This window comes from Lissotriton helveticus, chromosome 10, assembly GCF_964261635.1.
Source record: "Lissotriton helveticus chromosome 10, aLisHel1.1, whole genome shotgun sequence".
Lineage (NCBI taxonomy): Eukaryota > Metazoa > Chordata > Amphibia > Caudata > Salamandridae > Lissotriton > Lissotriton helveticus.
The window spans coordinates 823,765,556-823,791,701 of record NC_136071.1 but is presented as its reverse complement, the minus strand read 5'-3'; the positions used below and the strand labels follow the sequence as shown (position 1 = coordinate 823,791,701).

The 26,146-nt window shown below is 43.7% G+C and overlaps 1 protein-coding gene across 1 annotated transcript in view; it reads left to right on the top strand.

The window, feature by feature from the left end:
• The window catches only part of MYO3A (myosin IIIA), an 869,350-nt gene that overhangs the window by 261,954 nt on the left and 581,250 nt on the right, over positions 1-26,146 (top strand). The window contains exons 11-12 of the mRNA XM_078662798.1: positions 9,709-9,813; positions 9,905-9,988. Coding sequence (XP_078518924.1) covers positions 9,709-9,813; positions 9,905-9,988 — 189 coding nt within the window. The remainder of the gene's footprint in view (positions 1-9,708; positions 9,814-9,904; positions 9,989-26,146) is intronic.

Sequence of the window (26,146 nt, the reverse complement as noted above, 5' to 3'; positions counted from 1 at the left end):
TGACAAAAAGCTTAAAAAGTCCATGATAATTTAAATGAAAAACTTGTAAAAGAAGCACAAAACACTCACGCACACAACATATAAACGCCACAAATATTACCATACAATATACAATTTATAAAAACACATAAATAACACACGCTAAACTGATAAATGCAAAAAACTGAGTTTTACTGCACTCACCTACCACAACTACAACACATTTTTATCACTAACCAAAAAAATACTAATAAACACAATCCTAAACAAACTAAAGTAATCCTGTATGCAACCATCAATCAATCAATCAAGAATTTATAGAGCGCACTACTCACCCGTAAGGGTCTCAAGGCGCTGGGGGGGTTGCTTAGGTCAGCTCTGAGGTCATCCAAAGAGCTAGGTCTTGAGGTCTTTTCTGAAGACTTATAGTGTAGGGCTTCGTCTGATGGGGAGTGTGTTCCAGGTCTTGGTCGTGATGTAGGAGAATGATCTGCCCCCTGTTTTAGCTTTGTGGATGGCTAGGTCGGTGGAGCGGAGGTTTCCCTTGGGCGCATGGAAGGATATTCTTTGATTGGGGTATAGGGGTCGGTGTTGTGGAGGGCTTTGTGGGCGTGTGTGAGCAGCTTGAAGGTAACTCTTTTAGACTGGGCGCCAATAGAGGTCACAGAGGTGCTGGATGAGTTGGTTGTGTCATGGGATGCTGCATTCTGGACAGTCTGGAGTTTGCGAAGGAGTGTTTTGTTGATTCTGGAGTAGAGCAATTTTCCGTAGTCCAGTCGGCTGGTGATGAGTGCGGGTGACAGTCTTCCTGGAGTGGGGGAGAATCCACTTGAAGTTCTTGCAGAGTATGCAGAGGGTGTTGAAGCATGTGGAGGACACGTTGTTGATCTGTCGGTTCATGGTGAGTGAGGAGTAGAGTATGATGCCAAGGTTACGTACGTTGTTGGTGGGGGAAGGAGGGTTTCCGAAGGTGGGGGGCCACCAGGTGTCATCCTATGGGGCGGAGTGGATCCGAGGATGAGGACTTCCGTTTTCTCCGTGTTGAGCTTCAGGCAGCTGCTGCTCATCCAGAATGGGATGCCCTTCATTACTTCCTGTAAGCTGTGCCTGGTGATGTCGGGTTGCTTAGTGCGGGGAGAGGATGAGCTGGGTGTCGTCACCATAGGATACTATGCTGAGTCCATGTCTTCTGACCATGGTTGCAAGGGGAGGCCATGTAGGTGTTGAAGAGCGTGGGGCTGAGGGAGGATCCTTGAGTTACTCCGCATCTGATCTCTGTGGGTTCGGAGAGGATGGGTGGGAGTCTTTTTTTTTGTGTTCTGACAGAGAGGAAAGAGCAAATCCAGTCCCTGCATGCCAGCGTTGTGGAGTCTGGTGGCTAGTGTGCGGTGGGAGATGGGGTCAAAGGCTGCTGAGAGGTCTAGTAAAACGAGGGCTGCAGTGTGGCCTTGAACGAGGAGGGTCTGGATATTGTCAGTGGCAGCTAAGAGGGCAGTTTTGGCTCTTTTGTTGCTGAGGCATCCGGATTGAGATGTCTTGAGGTTGTTGGTTGATTCTATGAAGTGCATTAGCTGGGTGTTGATTATTTTTCTCGATGACTTTGGCTACGAAGGGGAGGAGAGAGATGGACCAGTAGTTCTTGAGGCCCGTCGGGTCTGCGAAGGGCTTCTTGAGGAGGGATTTGACTTTGGCGTGCTTCTAGTCTGGTGCGAGGCAGCGGCAGCCCTGTGGTAGATGTGTGGCAGGCAGGGGTCAGTGGGTGCTCTGGAGTGGATGCTCTTCATAGTATTTGTGGTGTCTTCTGTGGTGACAGGGTCAAGGTGAGGAGGGTCTGCTGGGTGGTGTAGCTGCTGAATGGTGTTGGGTCGATGCCTTGGTCTTGGTCGTCGAAGTTGTCGTAGAGTGTCCTGATCTTGTGGTGGAAGAAAGAGCTGAGTTTTTTGCAGATGCCCTGGGAGGGAGGGATGTCAGTGGTCTCTGTGGGGTCTGATTAAATCTTGTATGATGGTGAGGAGTTCCTTGGAGTTGTGGGATTCTGGCTTGAATTAAGTTTCTCTTTGTTGATCTGATGAATTGATGGTGTGCCATGGTGGCGGCCCTGTAGGCCGCCACCTGGGTTCCGGTGGCTTCTGAGGTTTTGCTGTTTTTCCATGCTTTCTCCAGTCATCAGTATGAGTATTTGGATTCTCGGAGGTTTGTGGTGAATCAGGTGGCTTTCGTGTTGTGCTTTCTGTTGGATTTCTGGAGGGGGTGAATGTTGGCGCAGTTTGCGATCCATTGATGAAGGTCTTTGGCTGTCATGATAGGGGGAGGAGTGGGGCTGAGGGTGGAGGTGAGGTGCTCTTCAGTGATCTTGCTCCAGTTTCTATGTGGGAGGTGTGGCCTAGGCTTGTGTGCAGTGGGTTTCGAGAAGTAGAAGTGGATGCAGGAGTGGTCCGTCCAGGGAAGTACCATGGTGTGACTGAAGCGAATGTTGTTTCCCCCAGTGAAGATGGACTCAAGAGTGTGTCCCATTCAGTGGGTGGGGTGGAGACGAGTTGCTTCAGTCCAATGTTGGTAAGGTTCTTTAGGCGGTTGGTGGAGTTGGGGTCACTGAGGTTGTCTAGGTGGAAATTGAGATCTCTGAGCAGTACGTAGTCTATGGAGGCAAGGGCCTGGGGAGCGATGTGGTCTGTGAGGGTGTTAGTGAAAGGGGAGTGGGGTCCGGGTGGTAGGTAGGCAAGTGTTCCGTGGAGGGTCATTCTGTGGTTGGGCTGGATCTGGAAGTGGATGTGTCCCATGGGGGCGTGCCATCGTTCACGATGGAGGTTGTCAGTCAGTAGGAGCTTTTGTGAATGATGGCGTGGCATCCTCTGGGGCGGTTGGGGTTGTCTTTCCGCAGGAACTTGTATCCTTCAGGAATGGCAGTTGTGATGTCTGGAGCAGAGGTGGCATTGGTCCAGGTCTCTGTGAAGAAGGTGATGTCGGGCAAGAGGGTTTTTAGGAGGTCCCAAACTTCTACTGAGTGTCTGTGCAGAGAGCGTACATTGAGGAGGATGCAGCTCAGGGGTTTGAGTGGGTTGGCATCTGGTAGGTTGGCGGTAGGTGTCTGGTTCTGGAGGTGGGTGAAGGTGCGGCAGTGTCGGCAGGAGAACGGGCCTTGGGAGTTGCTCGGCGTTGAGCAATGGCAGATGTTATTGCGTCCAGGGTTGAGTGTGTGGATAGTGCTCGAGTCATAGTGGCGTTGAATTGGAGGCACAGCATCCACCATTAAGTAGGGGTCAGGGGAAGGGTGAGCAGCTGGGAGGTTAGAACACTTGGGGGTGGGGCTGCGGGGGCAGCAGTGGTGGGAAACAGTGAAAACAGAGGCAAACGGATAAAAAAGAAACAGAAGGCAAAATCAAAAAGGCAAAAAAGAGGAAGACAGACAAATGGAAAAGACTGGCAAACAGATAAAAAGGTACAGAAAAAGGCTGACAAACACGGAGCAGACCAGCAGAAGAGAAGGCTCGTCCACTGGACCAAGAGGGTTGAGGTGCATGCAGGAGCCTGTGGGTGGAGGAGGGACTTGAACATCTACCTGGGAACAAGAAAGGCACTGGGGCAGTGCCCTAACAATGCTGGGAGGTGGGAACATGCAGGGGGAGGGGGGAGGGGCCAACAATGGCAGGAAACAGCGAAAACAGAGGCAAACAAAGAAAAAGGGAACAAAAGGCAAAATCGCAAAAGACAAAAAAGAGAAAGACAGAAAAAACGGAAAGACAGGCAAACAGATGAAAAGGAACAGAAAAAGGCTGACAAACACGGAGCGGACCAGCTGAAGAGCAGGCTCTTCCACTAGACCACCAGGGATAAGGTGCAGGCAGGAGCCTGCGGGTGGAGGGGGGCCTCGATCACCTACCTGGGAACCAGAAAGGCTACTGGGGGCAGTGCCTTAATGATGAAGCTGCGCGAGGGGAGAGCAGTTTTCCTGACCAGAAGGTCAGAGGTCTTGCTCAACCAGAACATTAAAACCCCAAAATCTATTGTCAGACTAGTAGAATTGGAAAGGGGAATAATGACCAAACGCTTCCAGGAACAGCCTCCAATAACAAAGATATAGTATAAAAGAATGAAGTGGAGAAAAAGGCCAATAAAAAGACTCAAACCCCATAGAAAAAATACAAAATAAAACCATATCTCTTAATATTTTAGTATATAAAAATATTGTACAACATTCTAAAAATGTAATAAATTGTAAAACCAGAATGTAAACCTGTGTTTAAAAGCAGTATGAATAAACATTTTAAAAATAAGCATGTTTTATTACATTAAAACTGGTGTGGAATATACCATTTATGAAATAAACCACATATATAGAAAATGTATTTTGTGTGTGAAAAATGTTGCAAATATATCTATGTAAAAAACGTAACAAATGTAAAATATCTAACTTATGTTGAAAAGTATTGGAGAATGCAAACAAGAGATATATGTTTAAAATGTTAATTTTTATATAAATGTGTGACCAAACAATTATTTTGAAAAATGTATGACAATGTATGTTGAAAAGCAAGTAAAAAACAAATGTATAAAAACATAAGAAACATGCAACCGTGTATGATACTAAAATGCCTATATGCAATAAATAAAACTTACTTTATAAAAACTGTGCAGCATCTTGGATTTTAACTTGGTAACCTTAAAATAGGAAACAAAGCATTGTATTAAACATTTTACATTTACTAATAAAACTGCTTTTACCTATGAACCTACAAACCACAAAATAAAACAAAAAGTTACTTATAAACCTACAAACCACAAAATAAAACAAAAATTAGCAATGCTTGAATAAAGAATGTCTATTCCTAACATATGTTCAAAATGCCATACGCCAAGTGTTCAACATACAAGAGTTTAAATTAAATATTCTAACTCCAAACTAAAATCCCTTGTAGGAAATGTTAAACATTAAAAGGTGTATATTTACTAGTCCCACATTCCAAATTGAGCCACATAGGGGTAAGTGTGGTACATTTATTGCTCCCACTCCAGTCTAAGACACATTGGTTGAACTGTTGGACTTTGAGGGCTAACAATTTACTATTCCCACTCAAATGTAAGCCCCACTGTCGAAAGCATTTTACTTTAGGGGGTAGATTCACTATTCCTATTCTAATCGAAGCCACATTGGGCAGAGCGCTGTACTTTGAGGGGGGTTGATCTACTATTCCTCAAATAGCGTAGTCAAAATATAGATGGTAAACAAAAGAATTAAAGCTCTTGCGATATTGAACAGTATCAAAACATAAATTAAATTGAAAAACATATATGGACAAAAATGAATCTACATTTTATCGAATCAACATAGTAAAGCCCTCAAAAAATTAATAGGTTAAAAAAAGAACATTAAAATTTTAAAAAAAACGTAATATAAATTATGATTGAAATATATATTCGATAATTTTTTATAAATTAAAATATAACTAAGAAGTAAAATGACTGTTTAAACATTTAACAAAAGAGTATTTATAAACTGAAATCGAAAATAATTATCTTAAATTAAATAAATCTGCTAACATCTAAGTAAAATTAAAATATGTTTTTTAAAATGGCAAGTAATGCATAAGAAAACTATATTCATTTGGAAAAAAATGCAAATACTTCATGAAATTTGAAATAGAGCTATCTTTATAATATAAGATATAAATAATTAACCAATGAAATTGCTTAAACTTAAAGTTTTTTTTAAAATTATTTTTCATTTTACATGTTACAAAGACAAAAGCAAATTGGCATTGACACATCACATAGAGTTATGCAGTTGACTTAACAAATAAAAAATTATTACATTATTTGAAAAGATTTGAAAAATGTAAAACATATAAAATTTAATTTTAAACTAAAATAAAAACATAATTCATTATAAAAAATTTACTTTTAAAACTCCCCACAAGCTCCCTAGTAAGCTTTACATTGCATGCCTAAACCATTTTAAGATGTAAAGGAAAATATTCCCAAAAATATGTACGCATTTTAATATTGTATTAAATATGCAAAAAATATAAAAAATACATCACACAAACTACATATATTTTAAAACATTACAAACAAAAAAAGCATTCTCCACTCTTTCCCTATAAGCCACACATCTTGCTCCTAAAAACTGTTAATTATTTTTTTTTAAATCCACTAAAACAAAGCAAAAACGATGTTAAACACAACAATGTTTTAAACAATGAGAATATATTACCAATGACATTAGAAATTCTTAAAAACACAATTCTTACCTGCAAATATAAAATCAACAGTATTATTGCAACAATAGTCTTGTTGCAAAGTTTTAATTCAATATTTTGATGGTATACCGCAGGAGAGAAAGTATTCTGAGTGTACTAAAGTTAGCTGTACTGGAGTGTAGGAAAGCAGTCATGTTTGGAAATTGGTATGTGGCTAAAAGGAATGAATTACAAATGCTTATTGTGAAAGGAATGTCATACAACAAAAAACCTAATGAATGAAAAGGGATAGAGAAACCTGTGATCTTATAAAGCTTATCTGCTGAGATTCATAACATTTATATTGGAATATTGTTCCCATGTTTCTTGGAATTCTTAGAAAAATTAAAATGGATGAAAATCTCCAAGAATTGTCTAAAGGATCTCCTATAACACTCTTTTTTAAAAGACAGAAGAGGTCCAAGGGAATCTATATGATATAGATGTATTTGACTGCTCACTCACACCACAATTTATGCAAAGAGGTGGAACACATGACTTGAATGAGGTCTAGTCTATATGTATGACTTCAGGGTAATTGAGGAGGTACGTTGTGTAATGCTGGGTGTATTCTTAAAGCACACTGCCAGCTGTGAGGGTATCCTAGTGCTGTCTTGCATTCTTTAGGCAATTGAGGGCCCCAAAATGTGAGAGTCTTAATCCTCGTATTGACACTAACATGGCATTATCTCTTAGATAGAGTGGAACTTCTATGGGAGGCTATTTCTCAATCAATCTGGGTTTTTTCCAGGAACTCATAAGACATGACACAAATTGCCTATTTTGCACCTGATAGCCATTCACAGAAAAGGTAGTGGGATACAGCCACCACCATTTTGGTTTCTATAAGAGCCTTCAAATACGCTGAGGCTGGGGTCAAATTTCAAACACTTGTAGTTCTAAGAAGAAGCAACAGCTATTTACTCCTGGAAGCAGTATATAATGGACAATAGAGACCTAGAAAATGTTTCTCATCTTTAACAAAGTTAGCACAGCTTGGACCAGGATCTACTGACTTCAGTTGAACAAATGTGATCAGAAAGTCCAGCTCCACAATGTGTGAAAGCATGTGACTTGACCCTTCATGGTTTCAACAGGACTTGTCAGATCAGCTGTATCACACTGTTTAGCCAGTATGTAGTGGCATGTTCACAAGTTGTCATTTAAAGTACTCTGGTAAATGCAAGAATCAATAAAACCACTATGGATAAAACACTTTAAACAAATTTGGAGGTGCAGCTTTAGTACATTGATTTAGGAGGTTTGCTTCTAAGTGGGGAATGATCATCTTACTACAGATATTGTTTAATTTACGAGTTTGTCGTTGCCACCTCCCTTTTGCTAGTCACAACCTTTCACTATAGTATTGCAATTCTCGAACACCGTATGATTATATTACTCTAAATAAATGGAGCAGAAAAAAATTGCCGCAATTTGATCATTTCATGACCTCATAGTTGGCAGCATTATATATGAGAGCTAGGGGTGGTGTCCAGTAAAGGCACAGATGTGCAAACGATTTTAGCCATGTTGTAACTCATTCACAAAAAGGAGTTATTGCTATGGTGGAATTGCACTGCATTGTCACATTGACATTTGTAAAATATTTTGTACACAATTACATGATATGACCACTTATTGTTAAGTTTGCCATGTAATATGATAACAGATAAAACATAGCCCCACCTGGCACTAAATAAAATAGTCGAAGTCGGCATTCATAATAAATTACTAGAATGCTATAATAGATAGGATTTGAATGGATACTATTAATGAAGAGAAATAATTACTCGTTACATTCATCATAGAAACCCTGGAGCAGTATTACAGGAAGTACCCCACACCACAATGGGTTTTTTGGTATTACCGAAAGGGGTGCAGCTGCTTGTTCTGACTCTTCTTCAATATGTATTGTGTGGGTGTACAGTTTGTACCTGCACCATGTAAAGGGATCGCCATGAGATTGCTGCCTCCACTGGGATCAAGGATTCTGCTGCAGCAGCGATCTGCAAATGACCTGAATATGCTGGCAGTGCCAATGCCAGCAACACCGAGCATCTTACTACCTGCATATCCGCTGCCCTTTTCATGGCGAGGACTCTGCCATGAACAGAGAGGCGGACATACAGGTAAGGGGGCCCAAACAGGGCCCCCGGCCGAATCTAGGCATGGGGCTCATGTGGGAGCCCACATGTTGGTGCCCCTCCTAGAATTGCACCCTCGTTCCTGCAAGGTATGGCATGCATGACATGTTGCATGCCACATCGTGCAGGAACATTCAGTAGGAACACTCCAGGCGGTGGTCTGCTTGTTAGGCTCTCCTAAGAGCCTAACAGGACGCTGCTATGACACCGCTGCCTGCCCACTCTATATTCAAGTTGTAATCTGGCTGGCAAGACTACCACGGGCTTGGTGGTCTTCCTGGTACCGCTGCTGTGGTGGTCCCAATGGAGACCACCAAACTCATAATATGGCCCTTAGGCTCAAATTTACTATTCTTTTACGCAAGGCAAACCTGCACCAAAGTTGCTGCGCTGCCTTGCATCATAGCAAGAGAGAACAAATGTACCACATCTACTAAGAGATGGTGCATTTTATTTCTTCCCTAGTGTTGGCCCACTTTTGTCAGCCATGTGCCAACCCACATACCCTTACGAAATATTGCAAGTGCATGTATGTTCTTTAAAGAAGAGGTTTTGTACTGGCAGAGGTCCGGTCCTGTACAAAAACTATGTTTTCAGACTTTTACCACTTTGTATGTGTGTTGTACAATAGAGCATACAAGCAAAGTTGGAAAAATGAGAGCACCTCCTTAGAGTAGGCATAAGATTTTTTTGTCTCAAATCCCTGTCATTGAAAGTTTGTAAATGGGGTGTCGCATCCAAACCCATAGGTGGTTACATAGAAATGCCCATTCACCACCCATGGAACACCTCATAGTGCAACTTTGATTTACTTTGGAATACTATCCAATGCAAGTCATGATGTGTGTTGGATAGCAACCCTTACCCTAAACCTTGGCACCCGGTTTACATAAACAAATGATGCATACCTGATGCAAAACATTAGTAAATCTGGACCTTAACCTCCGTTACAGTAATGTGAGAAGGATTCTTTTTACCTGAAATGATTGTATTACTGCATACCCTATACTTGTATTGCATGTCATATAATTATATGTTTATGCACTTAATAAAATACTTTGAACAGTAAAATCTAGTAATGTAATCCTTACGTGATGTGCAGGCTTTTGTAGATCGTCCCTCTACCCCTTACATAATGTATAGTGGTCCATTCTTCCCAGGTAACTTGATGCTATAAATGCCAACACATACAATCAACTTGAAAAATATCTTAACATTGGTCTGCAAATCATTTTTTTGAATGGTTTGTCTTGTCTTTATATACCCATAAGTAAATATAAAGATCACTGGAATGTTTTATTGTATGGTTTAAAAACATATAAATTTTAAGATTTGTTTGCTCTCCACAGTACTCACAACAATACTCAGGAGCAAAGAGGACCGCCAATCCCCCCCACATCTTTGCTGTGGCTGATATAGCCCATCAGTCTATGGTGACATACAGATCGGATCAGGTAAGGATGTCTGTATTCTTAAAATGTGATAAAATGTGACATGCACATTGGGATAAAAATGTGTGAAGTAAAATCTGTGCTTACTCCATAGTGCATTGTTATTTCTGGAGAAAGCGGTGCTGGAAAAACAGAGAGCGCACATCTTCTGGTGCAACAACTAACGATCCTTGGAAAGGTATGTGACTTATTTTTAAATAGGTTACAATAAATCTTTTAAAAATTTACCTGACACTAATTTATCATAGAGATGTTAAAGTTGCAGTTTATTCGAGTTATAGGGTGGTATTTCAATACTTCTTGCCATGTACTCATGTATTAAATGGGTTTTGTTTGATAAGGGTAACAGAGGAAAGGCTGGAGATAGCTTCATAGGTGGAGTCATTTGGATTGCGACCATGGCTTTTGTTGACTACAGTGAATGTTTATAGTTCCAGTGACAAATTTATCTGAATAAATTCCGAGATGACAGTTGTGAGAGTTGTAGCATTTATATTTGTTGGACAGAATTATTTTTGAATATATTAATACTTAATGATGTAAATCACTATACAATGATAACTAAATACTAGCTGAGATCTGTGCCATGATATGCAACGATAAGTATGCCATGACTATTAATGCCAATGAGAAATATGCCCTCGTAAATGTTTTACCTGGAAATAAGCCTCAAATGTGGCGCTTTAGGAATAATCCTCAACAGAAATAAAGTGCCATTGTAAAAATCACTGTAATAAAGTATTTTCAGACACCTGGTAGGGAAGTGGAGTTTACGCTACAGATAGTGCAGCCATATTTGTGCAGTGTCTGAGTTGCCACTATGTCCAAGCAGTGTGACTTCAAAACATAAACTGGCTGGGTACTTCTTCTTTGAGGAATTCCTGGGTCACCTTTGGTACCTTGCTTCAAGCAGCAATCCTGGCTCAAGGGCGTGTGCATGTGCTACATTTTATTTCTTTAGTTGCATTTTCATAGAGTGCTGCTCAGCAAGTCAACATAGGTGTCAGAATAATGTACATAGATGAAATGTAGAGTTGCAGAACTTCCCGTACAGACTAAAACATCCCACCACCTCCATACGCTGAATCAGGCCCAACGTCTCCATGCTTTTCAGCAGGGCCTAGGCACCTTCACTGTCTGTTGCTTGAGTGAATGCAAAAGGCTGGTGGTTAGTCTCACTGAAAGGTTTCTCCTTCAGGTTTAAACACTTTTTTGTAGGTATGATATCTTCAGCAGGGCACACATGAAGGACTTAGCTGGCTATGATCCCGAAAGGTTTGATATGTTGAGCAAAGTAGTCCTACTATGACCACAAGTGTATGGGTAAACACACACCTTTGACTTAATTGCATTCCTGGGCTGTCTGAAGACCACTGAAAACCAAAGCATATGGAATTGCTTTATCACACAAGTTTTAAAAAAATGTAGAGTAACGCACACCAATCAGATTATCTGATTTCCATGTGTTTTCAGTACTTGTTCTGTGGAGAAATATTTGTAGCAGATGTGTTTCCAAAATTGCTCTGCCATTGGGCACTGGATAGTGTAAAAGTGGCCTACTGACAAAGCCTTGACCTAACTCAATTGTTCTCTCAGAAATGCTTTCCTTGTTATCAAAACGTATCAGGACGAACAGGTGATAATTAAGGGCAATTTTCAGGGACAGGACTTGAAGGATGGTCAGATTTGAGAATTCAGAATAATACAGAGTGTCTTTTATTTTACTGCTAAACCACCATAAAACAAAACAAATACATTGTTTTAAAATAGCCAACACAGGACCTATATTCACAGATTCCTATGCTACACCTGGCCCTATAGAATGTAAAACCTATTGGCACGCTCTTGCTCTTTTTGTCTTGAGCAATCCACAGAAGGAGGAAAACAAATCAAATTCTTGAAACATCTGGAATCCTGAGACTGCATCATAAAGATAGCTAAATAGATAAAGATAAATAGATAATAAAAACAAACCATTTAGGAACTGGGAATTCTGATTTCCCTACAACTTACCATGAGACAATCTCATGTTCTATCACTCCATGGAGGTTTGACCCATGTGCTGGTTCAAAGCCCAAATTCTTTCATACCAAACATACAAAAGGAAGGAGGCTGGATGCAAAAGTAAACAAATCTGGGCACGGTTGATGGTAATGCACAACTGGCCTTTTTTTCTAAACCTATCTTATCCTTTTTCTGCCAGAAAACGCCAAACTTCTTTCTGTCCCTTTCACAAAAGAGCTCTGGAAATATGAACCCCAGCATGTCCTTGATCCCAAAAAGCCAATATGGTTGTCGAAGTTAGAGAATGAAAACAAATGAAGCTTTTACCAAAAGCTTGGACATTCAGTAACATGAGTGGAACAATCCTAGTCAAAGAAGAAATTAGGACATTCACCATGCAAAAAAAAGCTCTGGGTGCCACACCAAAAAAATAGGAAAGTAGTATGTGTTCTTTTGGCAATTTGTAAATTGTATCTTTGATCTGACACTGTTATAGAAGAAATGCCCAATGCAGCTAACGCAGGCAACATGTGACATGTTAGTACCAGCCACTTTATGACTGCATTGGTATACTAAAGGAAAAATCCCAAGTAAGGAGAACACTATTGTTAAAACTGAAATGAAGAAGTCTTTAATGCCCTGTGTGCTGTTGACGAGCTCAGCTCGTCATGATGGACGGTTGAGCTACCCTCATGACGAGCTGAGCTCGTCACCGGGCTGGAACGTTCGCACGCGGGGATAATTACCCCGCTGTGCTGAACGTTCGAAAAACGGGTGTGGTGTGACGAGGGCAGCTCCGCTGTGCCTCATAACGAGCCGAGCTTGTCAACAGCACAGCGGCGCCGCGCACGGCCGCCCTCCCCCCCGTACAGCGGGGGGGAAACAACGGAATAGTCAGTCATGGGGAATCTCCAGTATCATTTATTTGGCTCTTGTTGCAGCAGTGGAGTCTCTGAGCAGTCTCACATTTTACAAATTGCTCAGCTTATAAACATTGGTAGTCACATAGGAAATAGTGAAAAACAATGATCTCAACAAAACTTTATCATAAAACACAAAGGTTCATTGAGAAATGCTGCTGCAACAGTAGGATTTCAGACAGCTTGCCATTTATCAGTAACAACAGTTGATTGTTTTCTCTCCTTTCTCGCAATGTCTGGTTACACTTTAAAGAAATCATTATTCACTCACTTTGACAACAGAATGGTGAGTTTGTAGTAGTTATACCTAATCTTATGAGAACATCTGTGCAGCTTCAGCTTCCTTACTGGCTCCCAGGCCCTGATTATAGTTTACTAAGTGAGAGATAAATGCTTCCCTTTGGTGATCTTTGTAAGGGAAGGAAAACATTCTGCAGTCACAACTTTTCCTTAGGCAGATAATTCAGCTAATCTTTCCGTGAACCCAGATCCACTCAGCTAAACTAGAAACATTTTTTGTCCCGGGAATACGTTTATATAAAGGATACAGAATTGAGAAAAAAAGCAATATTAAACAGGACAATTTCTTTCACACCTCCCTTTGAATGCCCATTTTACACGAGTATTCACTCTATCTCTATCTGCATCATCCACATATTTTCATGCTGATCGGGGTTTATCTGGGACTCATTAGCTTTGCTTGCAGTAACATGAGGCTTAATGATACATGCTGAGATACATGCAGGTAATATATTTATGAGAAAAAAGACTGTTACCAATATTTCCAAGCACATAATTAGTCCTTTCAATAAATATTAACCCCAAGATCCAAAGAAGGACTACAAATCATCCCAGGAAGGTATTTTCGTTGCCACATGCACATGATGCCCAATATCATGCAGAGTTGTCAATGCTTTATACACAATTGGTGCAATATCTAGAATGTAAAGGCAACACTCTTTTTTAATCATCCTACAGATTCCACCCTTCTGAGGTAATATCATGTCTAAAACCAACTGGTGTTGTCAAACCACGGTCCTTATAGCAAGCATTTCTACCATTAGGTTTCCCAATGCTGCTAAGGTTTCATTTCTAGTTGCCTCCAGTAATCTAACCAATTGTCTTATTTTTCTGGAATTTAGAGCTACTTCCAGCATTGGTATCATCCCTTTCCCTACGTCACTGACTTTTTGTGCTGCTGTGTCGGTCTGGAATTATGGTTTACCAATGTATTTTATCATGTCTTTTTTTGGTTGGTGTCATATGGTAGATAATAGCCATCTGATGTATCAAGAACTTCCCCAATCGTTTGGCAACCAGATGTATGCTCTTGCCCCACATATTAAATGCACTTGTTTTCCCAGGTACATGAGATAGCCTAATAAAGAGACGTTGCCTATGTAAAAGTACTGTTCACATTCAGTGTTTCCTACTTCTTCTCTTCGTTCATCAATTAACAGATGTTCCCCATTAATCTCAGCCTTAATCCCAGAGGTACATGAACAGGAGCGGCTGTACAATTCTATAGTAAATCCAGAAATTTGCTACAATGTGTTCTTTAATATTAAGGGGTTTTATTTATTTTATTTATTTTGAAAGTTTTATATAGCGCGAACAAGATCCTTGCAGATATCAGAGCGCTTTATACATACATGGGATCAGAAAAACAAGAGAGTGATTAACAAAGGTTTTGTGCAAAGAGGAGCAGAAGGTTATCAGTGGAGAGCAAAGTAAGGTAAGGTAACAAGGTACATAGTAGATCAGTCCAGACATGTAGTAAAAGGATTGATGGAGAGTCTCGAGAGTTCCATAGTTTATATTCAGGTGAATTTAGCCATGTAGATCGATTTTACTTCTTTTTTTAAAGATGTAGTGGAGGAGATAAGTCTGGTTTCTGGAGGGAGGGCATTCCAGATCCCGGGTGCCATCCCTGAGAAGGAGCGTTTATAAGTTTTTTCCTTGTTGAATCTTTGTGGTTTCCAAAGAAGATTTTGTGTGCTTCTTGTGGCTCTTGAACTGCCTGAAATTGTCAATTTCTGAGAGAGGTTGCTGGGCGAGTTGTGGTGTATAGCCTTGTGTGTCATGCAAGCGATTTTCAGATGGATTCTAGCTTCGTAAGGCAGCCAGTTCAGGGATTTTAAGTCAGGAGAAATGTGCAAGCGCTTTTTTGATCAAGTGATAAGTCTCGCTGTGGCATTCATAGAGCCTCTTAGTGGTGCGGTTGTTGATATCGGGAGACCACAGAGGGCGACACTTCCATAGTCTATCCGAGGAATAACTAGGGCTTGTACTGCGGTTTGGAAGTCTTTGGCTGGGAGGAAGGGTTTAAGCTTCCTTAAAGTATTGATTTGGAAATTAGCTCCCTTAGTTGCCTTGCTGATATGATGCTGCATATTGAGATTGTCGTCAAGGGTTACGCCTAAAGATTTCTCTGAGTCCACGATCGTAGGTTGGACGTTGAGTGCAGTTAGGTTTTTAAGCCAAGCCTGAGTGATGGGGATTTTAGCGGGAGGTGCTATAAGAAGGAATTCTGTTTTTAGAGCGTTAAGTTTGAGATGATTCTCGGCCAGCCATGTCTGTGTGTTCCTGAGCGTTGTGTTGAGTAGTTTGATGCCTTCAGGGGATTGTATTTTGAGGTAGAGTTGGGTGTTGTCTGCATACATGTGAAATTGTACATTAGAAGCTTGCAGCAGTGTGGTGAGTGGCTCCATGACTAGATTGAACAATGTTGGGGATAAGGAGGATCCTTTTGGGACACCTAGTGTTACAGGAATGGGAGAGGACATCGTGTTGTTGATCTTGAATTTCTGAGTCCGGTTATGCAGAAAGGAGGTAAACCACTTGAGTACAGTCCCTGATAGACCCATTCTGATATTCTACAACTCGAGTAAGTTCTCGTGTTTGACGGTGTCAAAGGCTGATGAGAGGTCGAGTAGGATGAGGAGGCAGGTATCGTTCTGATCTAAGATTTAAAGTGCGTCATCAATTATGTGTGTCATGGCTGATTCCGTACTGTGTCCTACTCGGAAGCCTGATTGGTGTGAGTTGAGGAGGTCAAACTGATCGATGTGTTTTGTCAATTGGAGGTGTACACATTCTTCTAGCAATTTGGCCAGGGTAGGAATATTGGAAATAGGACGGTAGTTGTTTAGGTCCGTAGGGTCTGCTATGGATTTCTTAAGTATGGGCGAAACTTGTCCCACTTTGAGGGAGTCGGGGATGAGTCCTTGTTGAAGTGAGCTGTTAATAATTTTGGTCCAAAGCGGGAGAAGCAGTGGGGTTCTTCTCCCTTTTTTCCTGACACAGCCCAACCTATACACCATACGGTATAGTTACCTGTCTATTTGATTGTGATAATTTTATTGTGGATGGTCTAATTTTTTTTTTCTATGTCCCAAAAGTAAGGTTCTTAAATAAAGACCAAAATGCATAGCATGACACGTTAAATGGTAGAGCCATATGTAACAAATGGGAACCCTTTTTCACCACAGCAGGCATGTACATACATATCAAGCAGCCTGAAATATTAATTTCTTTATGGTATGCATTCATCATTTATATTACAGCATTGTCTCCATACTCACTATGACAATACTGGTGAAAGTCAATTGCCGGGCCAACAGTTATTACAAACTAAACTTCGTGCTTCCCAGTAGTGGACATTATTTTATATATCACAATAGCAAGACAAAAGACCAACAGAGCAAAGAAATCACAAGCATAAGAAGAAAGTTGAAACTTAATAGTCTCTTTTTGAGCTCCCTCATATATCTCTCCATAATTGTATATCCTTGTATTCAGTACTGTTTATTAAGTTTTAACGACAAATTTGGATTTTGGATTTTTATTTTCGATTCTCCAGATTCATACCAATCACAAGGCCTCCAGAGATTACCAGCACATGTGAGGCTCTTAGCCCACTCCAGTCTTTTAAGACTTTTGTTTGGATTCAGGAGATTGTCTTATAGTCTTGGATGCAAGTCATTTCGGGACTTGTCAGTATGCACTGCTTGTGGTAGACTTGATATGCCCTCTGTCTTTTCTTGACACGTCCGTGTAGGTGTTCTCTTCATGTGCTGACATGTATCCAGTTTTTTATGTCCCTGGCATTTCACAGCTGTATTGGTAACCACCAGACCTTAGTGGGGTCCTTCCAGCTCTGCTGAAGGCAATTGTTACACTGAAAGCTCTTAGTGAACACCCAATCTTTGGGGTGGAGACCCTGCCATTCAGTCATGGGCAATGCAGTCAGGGCGTCTTTCACTTTATAGTACATAAGAATCAGTCTTTAAGTCAGGGCAATGCACTGTCACTCAGAATTGCATCACCAGTGATTATGAGAGCATTTCCTTAGGGAGCCCCCCCCTCAATATCGCCATCAATCTGGAATTCGTAGTACTGCGCATACTTAGAAGTGCTATGGGCAATGCATCTACCCAAGTCAGTCAATTCTCTGCACATATCTTAGCAGTCTTTGCTTTGAGAATACCATTTGTCTTCTCCACTGAGCCTTCTGCCTGCAGATGGTACACGTAATGGAGCTTTTGCTTTATTGCCAGGGCCTTACATGCCCACTCCACCACTTTATTTATGAAGTGTGGACCGTTATCTGATGAAATCCGGAGTGAAAATCCAAATCTTGGGATCAGTTCCTTTTGCAAACCCTTAGCCACTGTCTGTGCATCATTCTTCTTTGTAGTTTAGGCTTCAATCCAGCCAGTGAATAATACATGACACCACCAGTGCATACCAACATTTTAGTGTAGGTGGGAACTCCACAAAGTCCATTTGTAAATGTTGAAATGGCACCCCAGGAGTTGGAAAGTTGCCTGATGTTGTGGTTGTTCCCTTTTCTGTGTTAAACAGTCCACATGTAATACAGTTCTTACAGATGGCCTCTGGATTCTTTCAAAAGTTCTATTTATACCAAAAATTTGGAAAAATATCTACACATGGCATCGAGTGCCAAAGGTGCGGACCATGAATGGTAAGGGCGAAATTACATACCAAAGCATTCAGAAAACTAGTCATTCAGTTAGGTCCTACCCAAATCCTATCAACCTCAGAACCCTGCTTTTGTCATTCAATATTTTCTTCATCAATTGCATTCTGTTGTAAGAAATGGCATCCATGTTTATTTAGCATTCTGCTTATAACGTTTGCTCTGGTTGAGCCACATACATAGTACTTGTCTCAGCTAAGGCAGTAGGGTTAGCAATTTGATCAGCAAAATTGTCACCCCTTACTTTCTGATGGGCCGCACATTTCATAATTGCTAAAGCCTTAGGCAAAACCAATGCATTGATGCTTACAATTAATGTACCAGGTTTTATTTTAGCACCACTTGAAGTCGGGAATCCTCTTTCCTACCAAAATCATGCCGAGCCCCAAAGGCATGCTAGCTGTCAGTATAGATGTTCACTGTCAAATCTGCACTAAATTCACACACACAAGTTAGGGGTATAATTACATATTTGTGAGCTGACAATTGTGGCATTCGTTTTGTCTCTACTACTGTTGTTAAAGCATAAGCTACTCTAGTTTCTCCTTTGGGTAGTTTAAAACATGGCCCATCTACCCATCAATCTGCATCTCTTTGAATAAAAGCTTTGTTTGATATATCAATTCTGCCTTTAGTTTGTTGTTCGGTCACCAAAATACAATCATGCAAGTCTGTCATTTGATATTCCAAGGCATCAGTGCGGCTGGGTTCAAAGCCGTACAATGATGCAAAGTAATATTGTCAGCCGACAATAGAATCAGTTCATAGTTCGTCAATCTGGCATTAGTTAAATGCTGCATGTGTGTTTTATTCAGCGATGTATGTATAGAATGAGGAACATATACATTCAATGTATTTCGAAAAAAAAAACCTCTCAGATTGTTCTACCAAAACTTTAGCTGCTGCCCTCTGACATTTTGGAAGTGCTCTTGCTCCAGGGTCTGATACTGCAGACAGATATGTACAAGGTCTTTTTAGACCACCATATTCCTCTGGGAGTACTGCAAGGGCACATTCTTCCCACACATGTGTAAAGGGGTGGGCCTCTTTAGTGTAATCTGGAATCCCCACTGCCAGAGACTCACATGGAGTCTTTTTAATAGACTGAAAACGTTCCTAATGTATCTGCATCCAGGGGCAGGGTTAGTAACATCCTTGTGTGTCAGGTCCTGTCAGGGATTAGCAATAACGGGACAAGTTGGAATACACTGCCTGCAATACCCTGCCATTCCTAGAAATTGGTAATTTTAAAACAATAGCAAAGGTGCACCACTAAACACAGCAGAAAATTGACACATAACAAATTATCAGGTACGTGTCCATAGTATTTTTTCTTCAAGTTTCTCCTTTTATTCAAGTTGTATTTAAAAATCATTTGTGATTGAAAAGAACAGCCGTTGTGAAGAAAAAATACTATGGACACGTACTTGATAATTTGTTATGTGTCAATTTTCTGCTCTGTTTAGTGGCACTTTTGCGATTGTTTTAAAATGGTTAAAATACTGTTTTGGATTGCATCGTGGCAGTCGGTGCATTAACAGTGTGCACACATATTTGGTGGGTGACTTCAAACATATCCATATTATTTAGGGATAGCGGGTCAGGTGCTGGCCTATTGCAGGGTTCACTGCCAACAGCATTTTCAAGGGTGTTGCATTATTCCACGAATACATTCATGTGATATTCTCCTCTCCCCTTTAGAAATCAAGTATCCCAAATAGGACACCTGTTTTCTACAAAACTGTCATATTTTTGGGATTGCTTTGTGACCATGGAATGCTAAGACGTTAAGCAAATTTATAGAGGCCCAAGTGCACTGTTCTTCCGTGTCAGCTGCTGTAAGAAGATAGTCTACATATATGATCAATGCCAAACTGTGTTCCAAGACATGTTGATCTAGGTCTGCCTTCAATATTTGTGAATATATTGAAGGCAATTCTACATACCCTAGAGGAGCCCGTGTCCAAGAAACAGTGCGTCCCTAAAGGCTAAAAGACACTCAATATTGAGTATCGGGGTGTGGGGGAATGGAGAAAAATGCATTTGTCAAATCTGAGACTGCAAAATAAGTGCCTGAAGGTGGTAAGGTGGTAAGAACAGTAGAGGGGGTTTGGCACTACAGGAAACCTGACCTGTACTAACAGCTTAATCTTGTGAAGATCTTGCACAAGACACCACTGTCAGGATTTAAGGGGTCCTTACTTCGTTTATGTACTGAGAGAGCTTGAGAATTAAAATGCTCCCCTTTATTTCTACCAGGACTCCCTCCTTAACCAGTCCTGATATTATTTCCTGCAATTCCATCTCTCCCCCTGGGAAATATGGTCCTGTGTAACTTGGGGCAACACAATATCTTTCTTTAAAACAATTTGAATAAGCATTCAATCTTCAATTAATCATAGCATTTGTAAAGCGCACTACTTACCCGTGAGGGTCCCAAGGTGCTGGGGGGAGGAGGTGCTGCTACTGCTCGAAAAGCCAGGTCTTGAGGAGTATTCTGAAGGTCAGCAGGTCTTGGGTCTGCCGTAGGTGGGTGGGGAGGGTGTTCCAGGTCTTGGTGGCGAGGTGGGAGAACAATCTGCCACTGGAGGTTGCTCTTCGAATGTGGGGGACTGTGGTGAGGTCGGCGAAGCGAAGCTGGTGGGTGGGGGTGTAGAAGCTGAGTCGTCTGTTGAGGTACACTGGTCTGGTGAAGTGGAGTGCCTTGTGTGCGTGGGTGAGGAGCATGAAGGTGATCCTCTTGTTGACGGGGAGCCAGTGCAGGTCTCTCAGCTGGGGTGTGATGTGGCCGTGGCGAGGGATGTCGAGGATCAGGCATGCAGAGGTGTTCTGGATGCGTTGAAGCCGTTTCAGGAGTTTGGCCGAGGCTCCTGCATAGAGGGCGTTTCCGTAGTCCAGCCTACTGCTGACGAGGGCCTGGGTGACCATTCTTCTGGTTTCAGTGGGGATCCACTTGTAGATCTTGCAGAGCATGCGGAGGGTGTTGAAGCATGAGGAAGAGACGGCGTTGACCTGCTTAGTCATGGAGAGGGTGGAGTCAAGGATGACCCCTAAGTTGCGTGCGTGGTCGGTGGGTGTAGGAGCTATTCACAGTGCGGTTGGCCACCAGTAGTCATCCCAGGCCGATGGGGTGGGTCCAAGGATGAGGACCAACGTCTTGTCCACGTTCAGCTTCAGTCAGCTGATCCACATCCATTCGGCGATGGACTTCATTCCTTTGTGGAGGTTGGTTTTGGCAGTGTGGGGGTTCTTGGTGAAGGAGAGGATCAGCTGGGTGTCGTTGGCGAAAGAGATGATGCTGAGGTCGTGCAGTTGGGCAACATGGGTGAGCGGTGCCATGTAGATGTTAAACAGCGTTGGGCTGAGGGATGAGACCTGGGGTATGCCGCAGAGGATCTTGGTGGCTTCGGAGCGGAAGGAGGGAGGCAGACACTATGTGTTCTGCCGGAGAGGAAGGAGGTGGTCCAGTCCAGGGCCTTCTCTTGGATCCCAGCCTCATGGAGGTGGGAGCGTAGTGTGCGATGGCAGACCGTGTTGAAGGCGGCTGATAGGGCCACGAGGATGAGGGCCGCGGTTTCTCCGTTGTCTGGCAGGGTCCTGATGTCATCGGTGGCGGCGATGACGGCAGTTTCGGTGCTGTGGTTGCTGCGGAACCCGAACTGGGATGGGTTCAAGATGCTGTCTTCCTCGAGGTAACGGGTCAGTTGTCTGTTGACGGTCTTCTCGATGACCTTTGCCGGGAACGGGAGCAGGGAGATGAGCCGGAACTTCTTGAGGTCCTTGGGGTCCGCTTTGGGTTTCTTGAGTAAGGCGTTGATCTCGGAGTGCTACCAGCTCTCCAGGAAGGTAGCTGTCTCAAAGGAAATGTTGATGGCTTTCCGGAGATTGGGTGCGATGGTTGTGCAGGCTTTGTTGAAGATGTGGTGAGGGCATGGGTCTGACGGAGATCCGGACTGGATGGTGTTCATGATCTTGATGGTATCGTCATTGTTAATGTTGGTCCAGGGGAGCGGGTGGTTGGTGTGGATGGTGGTCATGGGGGCAGAGGTCTCGGTGGTTGTTGGGGCGGTCGTGGCATTGAAGCTGTCGTGGATGTCTGTGATCTTGCGATGGAAGAAGGTGGCCAGTGAGTCGCATAGGTCCTGCGAAGGTGGGATGTCGTTGGTGTTGGAGTTGGGGTTGGAGAGTTCCTTCACCATGTTGAAGAGCTCTATGCTGTTGTGTGCATTGTTGTCTAGGCGGTCTTTAAAGGAGGTTCTTTTGGAGGCTCTGATGAGGTCATGGTGTCTGCAGGTTGCTTTCTTGTGTGCTGCGTAGCTGTCCGGTGTTCGTTCCCGGAGCTAGTTCTTCTCTAGCTTCCGACAGAATTGCTTGGAGGCCTGGAGGTCTTCAGTGAACCAGCTGGCTTTCTTGCTGTTGTGGCTGTTGGAGGGTATCATGAGCGGGGCGAGGGTGTTTGCGCAGTTGTTGATCCACTGTCTGAGGTTGCGGGTGGCGGTGTCAGGGTCGGTGGGGTCTGCGGGTGGGCTCTGGGTGAGGGTGGTGGTTAGCTGGTGTTCGGTGCCCTTGCTTGAGCAGCGGTGAGGCATCTGTTGGGTGTGGTGGTGTGTGGCGGGTTTCCGGAAGTTGAAGTGGATGCAGTGATGGCCGGTCCAGTAGAGTTCGGTGGTGTGGTGAAGGAGACGTGGGGGCTTGCGGAGAATATGGGGTTGAGCGTGTGGCCGGCAGAGTGGGTGGGTGTTGTGAGGAGTTGTTTGAGTCCGAGGTTGGCTAGGTTGTCGATCAGGATGGTGGAGTTGGTGTCGTTGTTGTTCTCGAGGTGGAAGTTCAGGTTCCCGAGTAAGATGTAGTATGTGGTGGCGAGGGAGTGTGTGCTGACGAAGTCGACAATGGAGTCGCTGAACTGTGGTCGGGGTCCGGGGGGTCTGATGATGAGGGTTTCTGTGAGAGTGGTGTTGAGGTCTGTGAGGATCTGGAAGTGCAGGTTTTCGGCGGTGCTGAGGGTGTCGTCGGTGTTGGTCAAGACTCTGAGAGTGTTCCTGTGGACAATGGCGATTCCTCCTCCTACTCCATTGGTGCGTTCTCTGCGGGTGATCTTGTAGCCTTCCAGGACGGCTATGGCGATGTCAGGTTCCAAGGAGGGGTTCAGACAGCTCTCCGTCAGGAAGGCGACGTCTGGTTGAGTTGAGAGGTGTCGCTATGGGAGCCTGCTTCTCCTCCACATCAGATTAGTTTAAAGCCCAGACATCAACTGGTACATTGTTTCACACATTATCAGGTAAACAATACAGAACATCAGATTCAGCTTCACTAAGATATACATACATTTGAGATACAAATTGATATCCATCACTGGTAACCGTCACAAGTTGACTAATAGTGCTTGTAACTGCAACATTTGAAATCCCCACAGAGGTATTGGTCAGCCTCGTGAGGGATAAATGGGGACCAGTATTAGATGATTCTGTGGGGTAAGTGTCGTTGGTGTTAATGGGGAACTTACAATTATGATCACAAACCTCTCCTTGATCATAGGACTTTTCTGATCAACAGGCAATGCAGGTGCCATTACTCCTATTTCGCCTCCAGGATACCTCTATGCTTTGTAGTAATCCTCACCATAAGTGAGGCATGGCCAAGAAAGTGATGAAGCTAGATGCATTATCCTGAGCCATCAGGCCCCGATCCTGGGGGCACATGCTGGCGTGCTCCAGGCAGGGGGGCTGTAAGGCACCTGCCTGCACCTGAGGATTGATGAATGTGGCCCGGCCTAAGACTGCTAGCATTAGTCAACAACATGGTGGCCTGCTTGGTCATGGGCCATACAGCACCCTGTCTGAGCTGCGAAGCAGCTGATAGAAGGTTAGGGCTCAACGCTCTGCCCCCCTCTATGCAAGTATTGGTGGGCCCCTGCAGTGGCTGCAGTGCTTTGGAGGCTGCTGCCTGGCTCCCTTGTGTTTGCATCCTGCAAGGTAAGCCAGATCTGATCCAAAGGGCCACCATAAGGACACTGTTGGTTGCTGCTCTGGTTGGGTCGGCGTACCTCCTCCATCCAGAGGTGAGGCAACAGGGCAACTCGCCAGCGACAGGGGCTCTCTCCTTGGCTTGGCCCTTGCCACATGTCCATCCATTCTGTGGGTCCCAAGAGGGCGGGGGCTGCAGTTTACTGCAAATGGCCTGACCCCTACCCAGGAGGGACTGCTGACATGCCCCAGATATTTCCTTTTGCCCCTTGACTTCTGGGGCCCAGGGGGGTGCTCTCTCATACCTTGAAAGCCCCAGTGTCCCTCATACTGGACAATATTTCCTGTTGCCAGTGCTTCACGCAGCCAGACCCCACACTTTCTGTGGCCTTGTCCCAGCAGTGAGGCAGGGCCTCATATGACTGGCCCTACCTGGGTCCTTTGGGCTCTGCAGCCTGTTAATCCTTAGTGGACTTGCTCAATAATGATCACCCCATTGTTGGCAGAGCTTCATCATGGGGAAATCGAGGGCTGGCAGGCCTGCATTGCCCACTGGAGCCCCCCCCCTGCAGGCTGCATATCTCCCTGCAGAGCATACCCTTTTGTTACTGGCGGTGGCTCTTTGGGGTCAGGCAGAATTCTGGGTGTGGTTTCTGAGCTGAAGGAGACTCCTGAGACCAAAATTGAGGGAGTTGCTGTGGAGATGGGCCTTCTTCAACTGGATCATAGAAAATTGTCTGACAGAGTGACTATGACAGAGGCAGCATTGGGTTCTCTAGACCAAGCAGATCCAGCAGTAAACAATATGTAGGTTCAGATCCAGGATCTGACGGAGGCTGTCCACCACCACTTGCAGGATCGGGTGGATGATATGGAAGGCTTTTCCCGGTGAAATACTATCTGTGCTAGTGGCCTGCCAGAATGGACGGAGGGCCCCAGTGCCGAACCCTACATGGAGCAGTGGCTCATTCATCATATCTATGATGGTGAGCCCACAGCCTTTTTCACAGTGGAAGAGGGCCCATCGGGTCCTGGGATGACCCCCAGCTCCAGTGGCTCTGCCTCAGCCTTGGTCGTGAGGCTCTTAAACTACAGGGACAAGTACCATATTCTCCAAACCACCCAGACAGATGACCTGTGAATAGTGCAAGACCGCAAGATAAACCTGTTACAGGACTTTACTATCCTTATCCAGAGGAAGAAGAACACTTTACTCCACATTAAGGTGAAATGCCACCAGTTGGGCCTACACTACACTCTTCTTTTTCCTGCAAAGCTCAGTGTGAAAAAGGACAGTGCTACCCATTACTTTGCATCCCCGGAGGAGGTCTGGCAGTGGCTAGAGCGTGACAGTGTTTTCATACGGAGTCAGAATAATGGAAGACTGAGGAGCCCAGATGCCGCAGGAGGTCTACTTATCAGGGGCCAGGTCAAAAGAAGCAGGTGGAATCTGCCAGGGCGCAGTTGGTGGTTGAGATGGCGATTTACAGTGATTCAAAAAGGGCGGACTTAGGAGTGTGACCAAGATGAACTGGACTCGATGGACATGGATGTAGAGCAGCTCCTGAGATGGGGCCTATGGTTACACCGATGACTGAAGACGTAGGCTGAAAGGGGTCTAACTCCTGAATATGGACATCAAATCTGTCTGGACTTGATACTCGCACTACACCAGGGAGAACAGTGTGTACTGGCAGTTGGGTCCTGAAATGCCCCGATGGGAGCACTGTAAGACTTATTTTTACTTTCTTTACTACTCTCACCAGATTTTCTAGGCCGGGGTAGACTGGTCTATATTTCCAAGGGTTTTTGCCTGTTTGCTTGTTGCGTTGTTGTTTGCTATTGGGTATTAGGGGGATTGTGAGGGGTGGAAAACAGACTATTCCTATGTTGTGGGGTTGGCATTATTGCCTATGTCTAGGAAATGTGGGTAGGGGGGTGGATTTACCAGGTTGTGCATACTGTTTTTTTTGTGCGTGAGCGCATACAACCTATGATGGGTGCATGAGTGGGGATGGTGGTCGCTGGGGAGGGCACTGGCGAATGCCCTGCAACAAATTTCTAGATCATGGCTGATGGCAGGGAGCATATTCTCGAAATCCTGACTAAGGATGGGAATTGGTTGGGCAGCTAAATCAAGTGGGGGTGGTGGCACAGTAAATCAAATGTATTGCCACTGACATTGACTTCCTGCAGGAGACTCTCTTGCTGGGGATGAAATGTCAGTTTCTTGGGCGGGGGAATTTGTTTCCCATGGTCACTTGGTGTTCACGATGGGGTCCTGCGGTGTGGCTATTTTTGCATGGAAACCCCCCCGTTTTAATGTTACTAGGTCGTGGGTGCACACAGCTGGGAATGTCCTTGGAATTCAGGGCACAAGGGGCTTGCAAGGGTACACTTATAAAGGTCTATGCATCTCCATGACTACAGAGAGATACCTTAGACAA